At 41.1% G+C, this 16399-nt stretch overlaps 1 protein-coding gene across 2 annotated transcripts in view; it reads right to left on the bottom strand.

Annotated features, from left to right (window-relative positions):
* The window catches only part of LOC102778858 (plexin-A1-like), a 304340-nt gene that overhangs the window by 118878 nt on the left and 169063 nt on the right, over positions 1-16399 (bottom strand). For both annotated transcript variants that reach the window (XM_006785272.3, XM_006785273.3), the window contains exon 9: positions 14294-14408. In XM_006785272.3, coding sequence (XP_006785335.2) covers positions 14294-14408 — 115 coding nt within the window. The remainder of the gene's footprint in view (positions 1-14293; positions 14409-16399) is intronic.

Here is a 16399-nt window from a genome sequence, read left to right as displayed (position 1 = left end):
CTATTACGTCTCTGTCAGCTGCATCTGTAGGCCCACAGACTTTAACCTTTTTTTTTTTTTTTTTAAAGTTGCAAAACTTATTTTAGGAAGAACATTAACCAAGTTTTTAAATATATTTGATTTAACAGGTAGACATATGGGAGGATGTATATAGATAAAAACTAGCAGAAGTTGAAGTTTGTCCTTATTAAAGGACAAAAACCACCAATGACATCACTGCCTACATTTTACTGCCACAGCAGAAAAAAGAAAAAGTACTGCTGTAAATAATGACGATATTGATGTCTGCCATAATTTTAGCACAATTTATTTCGGCATTCAAGATAAAAGAAAATCGTGGCTGAAAATCATGAATAAAGGAGAGCCATCAATAAACATTTCCATGAGAATTAAAAAGCTATAACAGTTTGGGAACTGTCATGTTGTTATAACTCTAATAGTAAAGCCAAGGTTCAGTTATATAGTCCAAACTTACGTAAGATAGTCTCAACGTGCTTTGATTCAATTCAGTCCATCAATTTTATTCACATAACACCAACTCACTCCAACAGATGCCTCAAGGTGCTTTATATTTTAAGGCAAAGACCCAAATCCAAAGAAAACTCCAACAATCAAACGACCCATTTTGAGCAAGCACTTGGCGACAGTATAGGAAGGAAAAACTCCCTTTTAACAGGAAGAAGCCCCTCCTCCCTGAACCGGTCATCTACTGTGATTGTTTGATGGGTGACGAGAAGGAGGCTGGACAAGAAACACACTTCACAAAATGCATATGTCAACATACTATACTTAGTCACACATAATATATTTATCCATTAAGTAGAAAATTAACAACTTCCACAAACACTTTCAATTAAACTGCAATGAAAAATAGCAACATTTTAAAACTTTAAAAATTTGCAAAGACTGCAAAGTGTTAGCCGGCAAACTAAAAAGGTGTATAATTAGCAAATGCTAAAGAGCTTAGAGACAGATTTATGCAGTGTGATCACAGAGCATGAGAAGGCAGGTAAGGCTGACAAAAGCCAAATAAGATACATGGTGAAATACTAAAACTTCAATCAATGTAGAATCGACCAATTTGGTGGTCAAATGACCTTGACCTTTGACCACTAAATTCTACTCCAGTCAATGTGACTGTTTGTGCTAAATTTGAATAAAATCCCTGAACGTGTTCTTTAGAAATCGTGCTTAAGAATAATGAACATGCCGAAAACCCCACAACTTACCTGGCGTAACGAGTGTAAATGCATAAAATACAGAAAATATTTGTAGTTTTGGTCTGAGTTGGAACTATAGATTCTGCAGAGTCTTAAGATATCACCATTTTTTCTTGGGATTTAGCTCTAGGCCCTGTATAATTAAAGCCACAAGGGTTTAGATGCACTTGTTTTATCCAAGGTCGTGTTTATTTCCCAGTGGCTTAGTCACACATCGTTTTCTCTTTCAATCCCAACCCCACTGTTGTTTCCTAGTCTCTTTCAACCTCACTTTCCTCTTCTGCTCCTGATATCTTCCAAGGAACTGATCCGCCCACCCGCCACTTTCTACCTGCTCTGTGGTTTATTGAAACACGATGATGCCTGCAGTCATGAACTCCAGCTGTCTACGATGCTTCGCTGCATTTTCCTATTGACTTTTCCTCTTCTCCGCAGCCTTCCTTTGCTCGTTCTCTATATACTCTGTTATCCTCGATCTGTCTCTCGCACTCCTCATTGGCTGCTGGGGTAAGATGTCTTAAGGGTGAAACACTTGGAAGATCGCGCAGGCTCCCAAAACAAACATGGTGATGTGGATACAGAGAAGAATGAGAAACACCAAGCACGTATTTATAATGTTTAATTACCCTGTTGCTTTAGAAACAGTAAAACTAAAAAAACAAAGAAGGGATGAAACCCGTAATAAAGGTGATATTTGTTTTACTATATTCAGCCCGAACAATATAGTGTATTTCGTAAACTTTCTTTTTTTCCTCACTTTTAATTGGTTTTATCAGGATGGAAACATCTTCAGTGATGTCAGAGATGAGGCGAGAGCCCCGATTGGCTGCTGGCTGTCACCAATGAGGTCACCTCTCGGAGGCGCAGACAGCCACCGAGTATGATGGATGAGGGAGCCCGTGTGTTTGTCTATGTGTGTGAGTGTTGGGAGGGGGTCATCGCGGTGTAGAGGGTCCCAGCGGATTAGCGTTACAGTCCAATGAACCATTTCAGAAAGGAAGGGGCGAGACCCCATCGACCAGCGCTCTTACACACACATACGGAAAGAAAGAAAAAGGACCTGATATGATGACCGCATGTCCCAGGGGAGGGAGAGGAAGAGTCATCTGTTGAGCAATGTCTCAGTTTTAGACACTAATATAGTTAAGTCCTTAGAGAGTAACACAAAGTAACACACTTGCTCACCAGCTGTGCAATGGATCCTGTTTGTAATCCCAACAGATCTTTTTCTATCCCACAGATGCACAAACAGTTCACGAGGCCTCATTTTGAAACTGCCACTTTCTCACTATTAACAAAGCTTTTTTTTAATGTATCTCTATCAAAAAGACAGATCAAAATGTATTCATAGAGCACACGATATACTAAGACAACCTGAGGCCACATGTGCACAGAATGCTGAAGCTCTCCTTTTGTAAAAAACCAAAGACGAAGGTGAAACAAAGGCCTAAAACAAAATGATATCTATGGACACATCTATCAGCACAGCTGCTCTACAATACCATTCATGGGCTTTGTCACTCCAGAATAATAACGTATGCTGTGCAGATGGAGCAGGCAATTTGATTTAGTGTGTATTCTGATATGTGCAGCAGCACCTGCATTTTTCAGCAATGTAACACTTGGACTTTTACTGTCTGCTTTATTCAGCAGTGGTATCTGGGAAATATTTGGCTAATTAATTTTGAAGATGATGTTTCTTTTTTTTTTTTTTGCACTGCACTTCCTTGTCACTAGTCACCTTAACCCCTCTTGCTCTGCTGTTCCAAACAATAGTTGATTCCCTGGAAAGGACGCAGGCAAGAGTGTGCAGCTACTGAAGCTCACATTAACTTGTGCTAACCTGGCAGGAAGCACCAAGAAGCTGTCGTTAAGAAGAAAGAAGCAGCAAAACACAAATAATCTTATTAGTCTATTATATCGTTGTAACACCTAGTGATTATTATCCCTTATAAGTCACATTAGAGAAGAAGTAGGGCAGGAACTTCCTTGAGATTATTAAATAAGTGGTTGCTGGAGACTGTATGGAGTTTTTTTCTGTATAAAAGTAGTTGCCAAGAGTTTGAGTGTGCACAGGTCACCTGTGGGAGGCAACCTTTCTCCAAACAGTTGTGGTCCAACTTGGTTTGACTGCAATCACTCACACATAAACTTTTGAAGGTTTGCAAATACTTTTAGTCAAGTTCATCCAAGTTCATGTGTGAATGGGTGAATAAGGCAAGTTGCATAAAGTGTTCTGAATGCTCGGCTACATAAGAACCAGTTCATTTACCATTTACACCCCACTTTTCAGTTATTTATTTGTAAAAAAATGTTTGGAATCATGTAAGATTTTCATTCCACTTCTCACGTGTACACCACTTTGCATTGGCCTTTCACGTGGAATTCCAATAAAATTGATTAATGTTTGTGGCTGTAATGTGACAAAATGTGGGAAAGTTCAAGGGGGCCGAATACTTTTGCAAGCCACTGTATTGTTTTTGTGCTGGACTGTCTCGGGGCATCTTTGCACAGCCTACACCTGGGGTCTGGCCTCGTGTGGTAGACAGCAGCCTCTATGGATCTGCTTAGAGCTTGTTCCCCTGCTGCCATGATTGGTGCCTCTGTATTCATATATATATGTACACATATCATTTTTTAAACTCCAGCTTGTTTTTTTTCTTCCGAAAACAAAAAACAACCTGCAGATATTTCAGCATATTGCGTTTGCTTGTAAAAGAGCTCTACCCCAGTAACTGCACAAGGCTCTTCCTCACATGTCTCCATTAGAATAGCAGTGTCCTGTGTGCTATCTCTGATGACCAAGTGTGATTGTGTGTCTATCAGGATGCTATCAAGTCCGGATGGTCAAAGAGGAGGATGTAGATGATAAGCATCAGCTAGTGGATCAATAGGAGCCTGTAAAAAAAGACCCACACACTCTCTGTTTGAGTGTTTGCGCGTGTGTGTATGTGTGTGTGTGTGTGTGTGTGTGGGTGACACAGTGGATACATGACAGATAACAAGAAGTGATCAGGATGGCCTCACTAAGTACAGCCTTGTGTTCTTTCTCCCTCGCTGTCTCTCTCTCTTAGCCCTCAGGATCAAAATTTGATGAATTTTGTTTCATCTTGTGAAAAGAAAATGACAAAGTGCTCCATGCCATGTGGGAACCAACCAAAAACCGACTTACAACCCCTTTTTTTAGACTGTGACCCACTGAATAATAAGTGATTTCTGTGACCCATCTGAGAATCATCCAAACCTTTCAAGGTCACCAGAAAAGCCCGTGATGCAAACCTTCCTGAGAGTTTATTTCCTCCGCTAGTCTTTGGACGAGGGAATGCGTTTCTCAGGTCCCCCAAGGTCCCGGGTCGGAAAAGTTTAAGCAATACACAACACAGCAAACTTCGCAACAAAAGATACTGCGGTATCTCGTATGCAAATTCACTGGGGCCAGAAAAAGTTTTAAAAGCGATCGTTCCTCTTTGCCAGACCCGTTTCATCTTTTATTCTAGATTTGCTACTCATCCCCCTGTGCTTCATTTCAACAGGAAAACTTTTCATCTATTTTGCTCAAATGAACCGAGTTCCTCAGACGTAGTCTCAGGTGGAAGGAGGGCAGGCACTCCATCGCATCAGCCTAGGAGCTCTTCTGTTCAATAAAAGACACTTTGAACTGTGCTGGAAGCCTTTTGGTGTGTCCACCCACTCGCAGCCCTTTACTACAGGGGATATGGGGGCATGTACGGGAAGAGGTAAAAAGAAAGAGATCGACTTCACTGTTATGAAGTGAAATTCCAATACTTAAATAAATGCATGAACATAAGTCACACCTTGGGTTCATTACAGCTCCATCAATGAGGAATTTCCTAATTTTACTTTCCCACCAAAAACCCGAAACCCAGCTGTATTACCACCTTTACCTTTAATCAAACCAACTTATTACCTCTCTCTTCTCACCTCAAGGGAAACCTGCAGTCAGACACTAAAGAGGAGTTTGTACTGCTACACTGTTTTAACAGCAAATCCCATGTAGTTTTGTTGCACAATGTGGCACACCACGGCAGAACCTTACATCCATCTTGCAAGATTAAAAGACAGACTACTCTGAACTGGTTGAAGTTGAGTGCCCTCGGGTGCGATTAGCATTACCATTCAAGACCAAGAATGTGTTCATCAGAGGTTTTTTAGTGAATGATGAAGACCTCACAGTACTGTATCACCCAAATAAAGCACATTGCTCTGCTTGTGGTTCCTAGAGTATTTAAGAGTAGAATGGGAAGCAGAGCCTTCGACTTTCAGGCCCCTCTTCTTTGAAACCAGCTCCCAGTTTGGATTCAGACACCCTCTCCACATAAAAAGGCTTAGAACTTTACTTTTTAATAAAGATTATAGTTATTCCTGAATCAGGTGACCCATAGTTACACTGCAATAGGCCTCTGATACTGGGGGCTTCCCATGATGCACTCTGTTTCTTCCTCACTCACCTCTTTTCATACATTATGTGTTTACACAGCACTCTGCATTTAATCTTTAGTTATTATTCATCTCTGGCTCTCTTCCACAGACCCTTCACCCTAAACCAATCACAGCAGATGGTTGCCCCTGCCTGAGCCTTGTTCTGCCAGAGGTTTCTTCCTGTTAAAAGAGAGTTTTTCCTTTCCACTGTTACTAAGTGCTTGCTCAGAGGGGGTCATCCAATTGTTGGGGTTTTATCTGTATCATTGTACAATATGAAGTGCCAATTCAATTCAATTCAGTTTTATTTATATAGCGCTAAATCACAACAGTCACCTCAAGGCGCTTTATATTGTAAGGTAGACCCTACAATAATACATACAGAGACAAAAAACAACAATTATATGACCCCCTATGAGCAAGTAGTTTGGCGACACTGGGAAGGAAAAACTCCCTTTTAACAGGATGAAACCTCCAGCAGCACCAGGCTCAGGGAGGGGCGGGGCCATCTGCTGCGACCGGTTGGGGCGAGAGAAGGAAGACAGGACAAAAGGCATGCTGTGGAAGAGAGACAGAGATTAATAACAAGTGTGATTCAGCAGAGAGAGCCTTGAGGTGACTATTGCTGTGATTTGGTGCTATATAAATAAAACTGAGCTGAATCAAGTTTCTTTGAACTATGTTTGGTCCACTTTGGCAGATCTGTCAAAGGTGAAATCAATATAACCACAGGCTACCTGCTGTAAACTGGACTGCTTCTACATTAAACATGTGGCTCCCCTCGGCTAAAACCTCATTTTGAAGTTGTTTTAAAAAAGCAAAAAGATGTTTTAAAAGAATCTTTTTTTTGCTCATAGCTAAAAACGTCGGTTAACATAGAATAATGGGACTGAAGAGTAGCGATACCCCTGTTAATTGCTCTCTTTCTACTCCTCATTGCACCATTCAACAGTCTGATGGCCATTAAATTTACCCACTGAGACTGGGCACTGTCAAAATTCTTTCACAACCAATTTCGCACATGTGATTACTCGGGTGCCTTCAAAACAATAGTGGAGTGAGGTTCATTAAGCCTTTGGCATGAAGGAGCAGTGAGGTCAGATGAGAAAAAAAACAACACAGGAAAGCAGTTCAGTTTGGTTTGGACTGCAAAATAAATGAGTGCTGCAAACTGTTTATCTACTTCTCTCGCTTTGTACCCCTGTGGATTTGTCAGGCTTAGTTCATTAAACAAAAATACAAAATTTAACTCGAGAAAAACCATGAGCAGACGTCAGACATGTGCCTAAGTAGCTATGAATCCTCCGTGACTTAATCAGTGACATCTCAGCATTTCCCGTTCAAGCTTTGAAGACGAACGTAAGCAAACGCTGTAAAGTTCTTACACAATTAAGTCATTTTAAGCAGCCCAGCTTCAAGCAAAGATTAAAGTAGGCCAGAGAGATAAATGACATAGAATTATTGAGTAGATACTAAGGAGACACAAGCCATGGGTGGTGTCACGACCCTCACGTATCCTTTCATCTCCTGAATGGTTAAGCATCTCTCGCGTCGTCCTGCTCCCACTCCACTGTGTTTCTCGTCCTTTCATCGAATGCTAACGCTGCTCCTTCAGCAACTTGTGCCATTTGTGTCTTTTTCATTTTCCTTCTCTGTGCATATCTTTAACCTTCCACTTCCACTGTCCGTCTTCTTTCTTTTAACCCGCCTTTTGCAACCCAACCAAAAAACAGCCCAAAATCCCACAACACAATCCCACTGTCGACAGTTTCGCCTTGAGCAATATGGACAAATGGGATTTCCAATCTGTCATTTTTCAGGCATATCAAGACAGTTAAAACAAGCAAATACCATAACAACCTAATTAAAAGTGAATCTCACTCTAACTTCTGACCTCTTCTTCTTCCATATTTTGAGGATTTCTCTTTCTTTCGTATTCTGTTTAGTTCACTTATGCTTGAGGGACATCCTCACACAGTTTTCAGAGGCATGACCAGAAGCAGTGTATTCCATTTATATGCAATAACTAGTATGTGCTGTGAACAGGCTAATAGAATCTAGCACTAAGGAAGGTAAATTCATAATTTCAGGAGTAGTTTTAGTTTGCACTTTTTGTCAAGTGTGCACATAATTTCTTAAATGTGGTGCTTGGTTGGATTAGAAAGCATCTTCCTTTCTCACAACTAGGCCACAGCCACACTCCCCCACTTATGTTTTATTGTGGATGCTCCACCTTTCGCTTCTCATCTCATCTGTCTCTCTCCATTAAACACACCACCGATCAAAGAGGCATCTGGAGATGCATCTTTAAGCTTTAATACACTTTGAATAATTAACACATGTGTACATGTACACACACACACACACACACACACACACACACACACACACACACACAGAGTCGAGTCTATCAGTGGCAGGCAGCTCCCCTTAGCCAGAGAGAGACCCAGAGGGAGTAGGGAGGCTTACTCAGTGCCAGCTTCAGAACCTCTGAGCTGGGCAGCTCAGAGCTGTGCACCAGCCTGAGTTTGAGCAAGCAGAAACAAAGGAAAGACAGCTGTAACCGTGACACCCTTAGCTGCGAGACAAAAAGAGATGGTGATGTCTGCATCCTGCTAATTGACTTGTTGAGGGAATGAGGGAGTGGGTGAACAAGAGAAAAGAGCTTAGAGATCAAAGAGGGATACTTGTATGGAGATGGCTGCCGAGATGCATTTTTTATGCAGGAATACTATGGGAATACATGCACAGAACGGCTGGCTTATGGCTATATGCCCATATGAACCTTCATGCATGCATCCCTATTGTTGTGCTTTCTGCAGCAACGTGGAAACTTGACAGAAACATTCAACCATCTGACCAATTGACTCATCATGTTGATGCATCCGCTCATTACCGGCACGAAGGCCAACGCTGATCCACATATCTATAAACTTTTCCTACATCTGGAGCCTAAAACAACTCGCGAATAATTATCAGCCAGGCTAAAAAAAACCCCACTGGTACACTCCCCTGGGAGACAGCGAAGCATCGTAGACTTACTGAGTTTCACTAAGCTAAAGGAGGTCAGGCTTCCAGGAAGAGGAGAAGACACGAGAGATAAGGGACGAAAGAAAAAGAAAAAAATATATACGAACAGGCAAAGGTTGTGAGTTCCAGTTACAGAGTGACTGATGCAGAACATGACATCACTCAGGTAGCGTCTTAATAAATACATCGGGCTTAAATTAAAATAGACTAGAAGCTACACAAAGTGTTTGTTCTCTGGTTCACATTTCTAGTAGCAGGTGGAACAGAGATGTCTTGGTTGCTCAAACTTCCTCTGGATCCTCCTGGGGGAATCCACAGACACTCCCAGGTCAGCTGGAAGACAGAATCCCTCCAGCATCTTGTGCCCAGCTGGCTGTGCCTGGCAGAGCTGTAAAGGGAGGCAACCAGGGAGCGTCCTTTGCAAGTGCCTGAACTACTTAGATTGTTTCATTTCAGTGTGGGGGAAGCAGCGGGTCTACTTTGAGTTCTTCTTCTCTTTCCAGTCTTCTCACCACATCTGAGAGAGTAAGCCTTTCCACCCTGCAGAGAAAACATCTCCAACCCACGTATATTAGGGTCATCTGCCATTACCATACCATTACCTTTTATTACCATAGGTGCGGACAGAATCACTGTCCCGGTGAAAACTGAAGAGTTTTGACTTATAAAATAGATATAAATATAAATAAATATAAATACAACAAGATAATGATAAACAGACTGGTTCTTACATAGTGCTTTTCTACTCTACTTGAGCACCCAAAGCACGTATTACAGTACCTTATACAGCTTGTCTCATTCACTCATTCATACAAGCGTTTTTTTATATGTCTAACTGCTTCCAATCTAACATTTGTACTCACACTCCGAAAAATACACCAGGAACGACTCTGGGTTTGGTATCTTGGCTAAGGAAAGTTTGGCATACAGCCTGCACGCCAAAACTAAACCACAGGCACCTTCAAAGAGAGAGAGGACAAAAAAAGCAAAACACTGCATGGTAATAAAGGTAAGTGTCTGCAGTTGTGGACGTGTGTTCAAGGTACTGGTGAGTTATAAAGAAAGACGAGTGTAAAGATCCCCTGCATAGTGGTTTATTTACTAAATGGATCAGGCATAACATTACGACCACCCACCCAATATTATCTTGGCTCAAAACAGCCCTGACCTGTCGAGGCATGGACTCCACTATACCTCTGTAGGTGCTGTGGACAGATCCTTTAAGTCATGGAAGTTGCGAGGAGGTGATGCTTTGTGATGCATTACCCTGCTGAGAGAGCCCCACAACCAGCAGGGAATACAATAATGCTTAGGTTGGTGGTATGTTATAAATTAACATCCACGTAGATGGCAGGACCCAATGTTTTCTAGCAAAACTGTCAGGACAAGCATAACTTTATCATCAATATGAGCTACAGCAGCTTGTTTGCTGTATCCGACCACCCACCCACGACCCTGTGGCTGGTTCCCCACCGTTCCTTTTGATAGATACTGACCACTGCAGTAGCTATCAGCTCACAAGAGGTGCAGTTTTGCACATGCTCTGTTACAGCCGTCTAGCCATCACAATTTAGCTCTTGTCCGACTCGCTCAAATCCTTACGCCAGCCCATTTTTCCTGCTTCAAAGTCATCAACTTTGAGGACAAAATGATCACTTACTTCCTAATATACCCCACCCACTAACAGGAGTCATGATGAAGAGATAATCAGTCTGATTCAATTTGCCTGTCAGTGGTAAGAATGATATGCTGAATTGCGTATATTGTGCAATGTATTATAAAAACCTTCCAACATACATGATAAGGCTGTGCGTGGCCACAATACTTGCAAATTCATAAAAAGCCTGATTAGACATAAAAAAAAGCCTTTATAAGTTCAATATGAGTTTACTCATTTGTTACCCCAGTGGTGCGTGCACTGCACACATTTCTGACGAATCCAACAACACAAAGCCAATAAAAAGGTATAATCAATAACGAGTACCTCGGGTCACGGCTAAGGATGAAACTGTTGTTGCATGGAGCATTTTACACACACACACAAGAGAAAGATAAGTCTCTTCCTGTCAAAGCTCCCATCAGGGGATGTTATTTGGCAGCTATTTTCTGTCTTTGCTGCCAGTCATGTACTGCATTAATTCATTTGTGGGACATGAAGTATCCTGAGTGAAAAGCACATGCAAAATGAATGAATGGCTTAATTAACAAGCGGGCAAATTGCAATCAATAAATGAATAAGAAGGCAAGCGTGTAGACAGGAAAATAAATGCAAACAAACCTGTTTTTCTATTACATTTTTTTCCATGTTCATTTTTTATTATTGTCTTATTTTTCCTGTTTTCTTGAATCGAAATGAAGTCATTTCAACCTAAACCCTGGGGCCCGGCGTCGACCCAGTCGGCTCAACCGGACCGATGCTGGGATTCATCGGAGCAGAGCAAATTTGTTTGTCTCTGTGTTTGTTTGTACTGGTGTTTGTTTCTCTCATTGTTTGTGTTTATATGCATTTCTGTTGATGGCCTTCTCAAGTGTTTCTCCAACTCTGGCAATTTTCTGCCTGGTCGCCCCTAATGTGCCTCTCTGTTTATCTGCTGTCACAACACAGCTGATTTATATATATTTACAAATCCAGGAAGTGACAGCAGAGAATTATATTTACTTTAAAGGAAATTATACATTAGTGGTTATCTGTTGTGAATGTGAATTTTTTTGTGTGTGTGTGCGCGTGTGTGTGATTTACCTATGCCGCAGCTTCACATAACACATGCTATGACTTTTATCAGATATGAAGTCAAGTCAGCCTCAAGAAATATGACAAATGCCTTTGGGAAGATAACCAGTGTAGTGTGAATTCAATCACTTTGGCAACTGACTGCTAATGACACAGGGGGAAACTTTTCCAGGCAGCGGTGATGGGCAATATTGCTTTTAGCAGGGGCTACGAACTGGCAAATTGGAACAAAATCGTGGCTAGAAGAGATAAACGCTTAACGACTGAAAAAAAAGGCGATGTTGGCCCAAATGAGCCTATGCATTACTTCAAATTGTTACCGATCCATGAGAGAGAGAGCCAGAGAGAGGAAACATAAGGCTACGTGGTAACAAACTGATTTAAATATATAGGATTTTTCATAGTAATGTATCATCTTTGTGAATCTTTACTGACCATTTTCTAAACTTTTACAATCTATTCACCTATTTTTTCTCTCTTTAGTCATGGTACTAAAACATACGTGTATGACACATTTAAACTTTAATTGTCAGGGATGTGACTAATGATAGCTAGTTAATAGCTAAGGACTGCAAGCTCCTCACAACCAGTAAAAACTAATGGTTGCCCAATGATCGCGATGAATTTTTTCCACATTAGGCAACTTATAGCTAGTAGTCTGGTCAACCACGTTTTATTGCAGTGGGACCGCACAAGTTGCCTCTCACCAAATAATCACGTCCGACTCAGACTGACTGCAGTCACTCTCAGACTGACTGCTCAAAGTTTACAAATGACTGCTGTCTCATTTCTAAACACAGACAGAATGCCAACATGTTGCAATCAATCAGTCTGACTGATTGACTGCGACTGATGAGTCAGTCTGAGAGCAATGCATCAATTTGCAATAGGGAACTCGACTCAACTGGTTGATAACTGGTGGTATTCGGGCTATATTCCTATATAAAAGAAAGGTTAATGATCACCTATGTCATTTTGCAGTGCAAACACTGTCCTGCAGCAGCTACATCACTATTTGTGGAGGAATTGCTGTTTCAGATCTATGAGGTTCTGGCTGGACTCTGAATGTAAGTAGCTAATGTGAATTTCTACGTATGTAGATGGTAACAGATTGCAAGACATTGTTGACGTTTAAACATGATCAAAGATTAAATGTAATTTTAAATTGCCAACTTGACCACATTCAGTTGCAGACCCACAGCAGACTGGCTCTTCCCACGGTCCTCCAAGCAATCCTTTAAAAAGCAACAAGATCGCAAGTTCATCGCTCAAGTCATGATGGGTGCATGGCGGTGCTGGTCTCCAACCAACGTTATCACTTGTGTGATAGTAATATAAGTCAACATCTGCAGTAAGAAGGCATAGGCGTACTGTAAAATTGGCAAATTTAGCTGCTAGTGTTTTATTTAACAGGGTTAGGGAGATTTCCTTACAGTGGACACCAGCACACATGCATCCCTCACAATAAAAATAAAGATGTATCTGTACTCTATGTGCTGTTAATGACAACAAAAACCCATGTAAGGATGTGGGGTTGGCACAAATGTGTGTGCATGTGTGTTTTTGTGTCTATCAAAATTCAACAAACCCCTGCTGACATTCAAAGGGCTTGGTAACCATGGCGATGCCTGCACCAAATAAAAAAAAAAAGGGAAAAAAGAGTATATCAAAAGAAAAAAAATAGGAAGAGAAGAAAAAATAAAAGATGAATTGGTGTAGCTCTGTGAAGTAGATAAGGTTGGATGTCAGCCTGGTATTTACAGGAGGGCGTAACTTGTGATGGCAGGCTGTGTGGAGTCAAGTGTTATCCTCCCCGCACCCACACCCCCGTCTCCCTTTCCACTCACTCTCCAATGCCTGAAACTGCAGCACCGTTCATACACTTAAAATTCTAATACATGATTACCTCACTGTCTTAAGTTAAAAACACACCAATATGCAGGGAAAGATTCACACAACAAACATGTTCCCTTAAAGATACATAGGTGTGTAAACCTGTGTATATCTAAATATGTGAATGTACATTATACCCATCTACGCTGCGCACACCTAGCTGAATGTTTTAGTTTTGATATGATATCCTTTCAACAACTGAGGCTTTATGAGAGGATGGAGAGAGTGATGACGAGAGGAGCGAGAGATCAAATAAAAGGCTGAGCATGCTTGCTTCCAGCACGCAGTTACTCGGAGTAAAGAAACGAGCAAAGAAAGAAGAAAAAAAGAGGGAAAAGGTTACAAACAAGAATGAGAGGAAAAGAGTGTGGGGGGAGGGGTGCACATCAAAACTCTTTGCCTGAAATAGAGGCAAAGTTAGAGCGAAGGTGTCTGGGTGTTAAGTACAACTTTCTGAAGGCACTGAAGTTTCTTTTTTTGTGCGTTTGTGTTTGTCAGAGTGAATTTCTGCATTTGCGAGCGAGCCGGTTAGAATTAGAGGAGCTTGACAGAGACACGGGAACTGCGAGAGCGAGTCGGCTCATGGATAGATGAGGGTTTTCATGCAAATATAACATTTGGGACGTTAGTGCGCTCTGCCATTTGCATACCCATTCACCCCGACTTGTTTATAAGTGAATAAATCCAGTGCTGCTTAGAGTACAACAGCTGCTGCTGGGCCACTCTCAGCAGCACTCATTCATATACTCATATACACACACTCAGATGGCATACAGGCCACAGCTGCACCCTTGGCATTACTATGCCACCATACCTCCTTGTGTGTGTGTGTGTTTGTGTGTATGCAAATCCACTGATACTCATTAATGTATCCATGTGTTGCTTTGATAGGCCATCTTCTGAATCTGTCATTTATACAGGATGTATAACTACGTGTGCTCAGCAGCACTTGTGTGTGTGCACATGCTCAAAGCCGTACCTCTGAGGTGTTGACTCGTCCCTCCTGGAAGGAGCAGTCGCTGGCATCCTGTGTGCACATGTGGCGATATTTGCACCAGTGGCAGGGGAAGTTTCCATTGACACAGGACAGGCACCTGCAGCAAGCCAGAACAGGAGAGAGAAAGGATGAGGTTTACATGATTTATGTATTTATTTCACTCATGTCTTTGTGTATACATCCTTGAATGTCCTTTAATGCAGTTTGAGTTTCCTGATCCTGCCACAGTGGCTTCCAGGCTGACAAGCTACAATGAAGAACATAAAAAATGTAACTATAAAGAAGAAAAACTGAACATTTGGCATTTTAATTTACAGGTTGCTCCCCCGTGACAGACTCAACGTTGCTCCGTCTGCTAATGTAATGCTTATGAGTTCAAAATGAATATTTGCAGGCATGTGACAGACCTCAGTCTCATAATTTTGAGCTGCCATGATGCCCAAGGAAGTGGAAACAGGCAGAAACTAGGAGAAACTGTGGCCAGCGGTGAGTTATTTGGATGTGAGGAAAACCAGTGGAAAAACAAGTATACATTATACTTTGCTTTGTCACAACATCCTGTTTACATTTAAGGATAATTCTACACCACCAGAAAGACAAATTACACTTTTATGCTATAGGTTCTAAAGATGAAAGAGAAGATTTGCACTGACAGATAGATGCTAGTTCCTTACTACAATCACAGCTTTCCCTTAATGAGAGAGTGAAAGGCAAAGAAATAGAGCTGACTTTGTTGGTCGTTTCAGATACTGAAGTCTCTCATTATTTCAAGTGCCAAAAACATACCAAGGCAATAGAGCATAAATCTATATTTTTCCTGAAAATTGAAGGCATAATGTAATGAAGATCAAAAATGATAACATAATGTACTTTATTCTTCTTAAGCAGCTACGTGTTTTATGTATCATATACCAGCCAATTATTGTCCTTAATGCCAATAATTCATCCCTATTGTTACTGGTTGTAGGCAATGCTAACGCAAAAGGATTGAGCCACTTTCATTTCTTTATATTTTGCTAGAAAAACTGTTATAGAGTAGATCCAGTGATTTCTTGAAACCTGGAATTCTAAGAAGCTTGAAAGCCAATATTTGGCATGACCACCTTTATTTTTTAACACAGCCTGAACTCTCTTCTTTTAATTTAGTTCAGTAGTCTTCAGTAAATGTTTTCCAGGTTTCTTGAAGGACATTCAAAGCTCTTCTTTGAATGTTGGCTGCCTTTTGTTCTGTTTTCTGTAAAGCTGCTTCAATAATGTTGAGGTCTGGGCTCTGGGGAGGCCAATCCATGACTGATAGCATTCCCCAGTTTGTTCTGTACGTTTTTCAGGTGTGCTTTGACTGCACTGGCAGGGTGATTGGGACCAATCACATGCTTTCCACATGGCAATGCATGGTGGATCAAAATGCGAGGGTACATTTTGATTCAATGACTTTTGACACCATGTCAGAGCCTCCACTGCAATGACGTCTTATATACAGATTGACAATTATAATTTGAAGTATATAAAAGTTCAAATTAGCCACTGATTTTGAGTCTAGTTCATGTCTAGCTTGGCATATCTCAACCTTTTATCCATGTTTTCCTTCCTTAAAAATGGTGTCTTGACAGCCACCTTTCCACTGAGACCATTTATGATGACGCTTCAGAGTGAACCATTGATGGATCAGCACGAGAGCTGGATGCATCCATGAGCCCCAGTATCAGGTTTTTCAGCTTATCAGCTAATAGCTCTTTGGGAATCACATTGCTGGCACAAAATGATTTTATGGCATTTTTCATGGATTCCAATAAACAAAACAAAATGTGGGACAAATTATGTGATAATGCGAGAGGTGGTTAGCAACAAAGTGCCTAAAGATATCATTTAAAACTGGTTCTTTGCTATGTTTTCTGTTAGGTGTAGACACAACCCTGGTTAGGTGCATTTTTAATGCCTTAATTCATAGATCACTGTTAAGAGGCTTAACAAGCAAAAACAAACAAACATGAAAAAGAAAACAAAAAACATTCTCTAGTCAGGTACAATGACTGGACTGAAATGTAATGCCTAAAGAAAAACTTTAAAACACCTTCACAGACTTTGGAG

The sequence above is a fragment of the Neolamprologus brichardi genome, chromosome 20 (genome assembly GCF_056152115.1).
Source record: "Neolamprologus brichardi isolate AB-2024 chromosome 20, ASM5615211v1, whole genome shotgun sequence".
Lineage (NCBI taxonomy): Eukaryota > Metazoa > Chordata > Actinopteri > Cichliformes > Cichlidae > Neolamprologus > Neolamprologus brichardi.
Note: the sequence above shows the minus strand (reverse complement) of the source record. Positions and strands in the feature narration are given on the sequence as shown.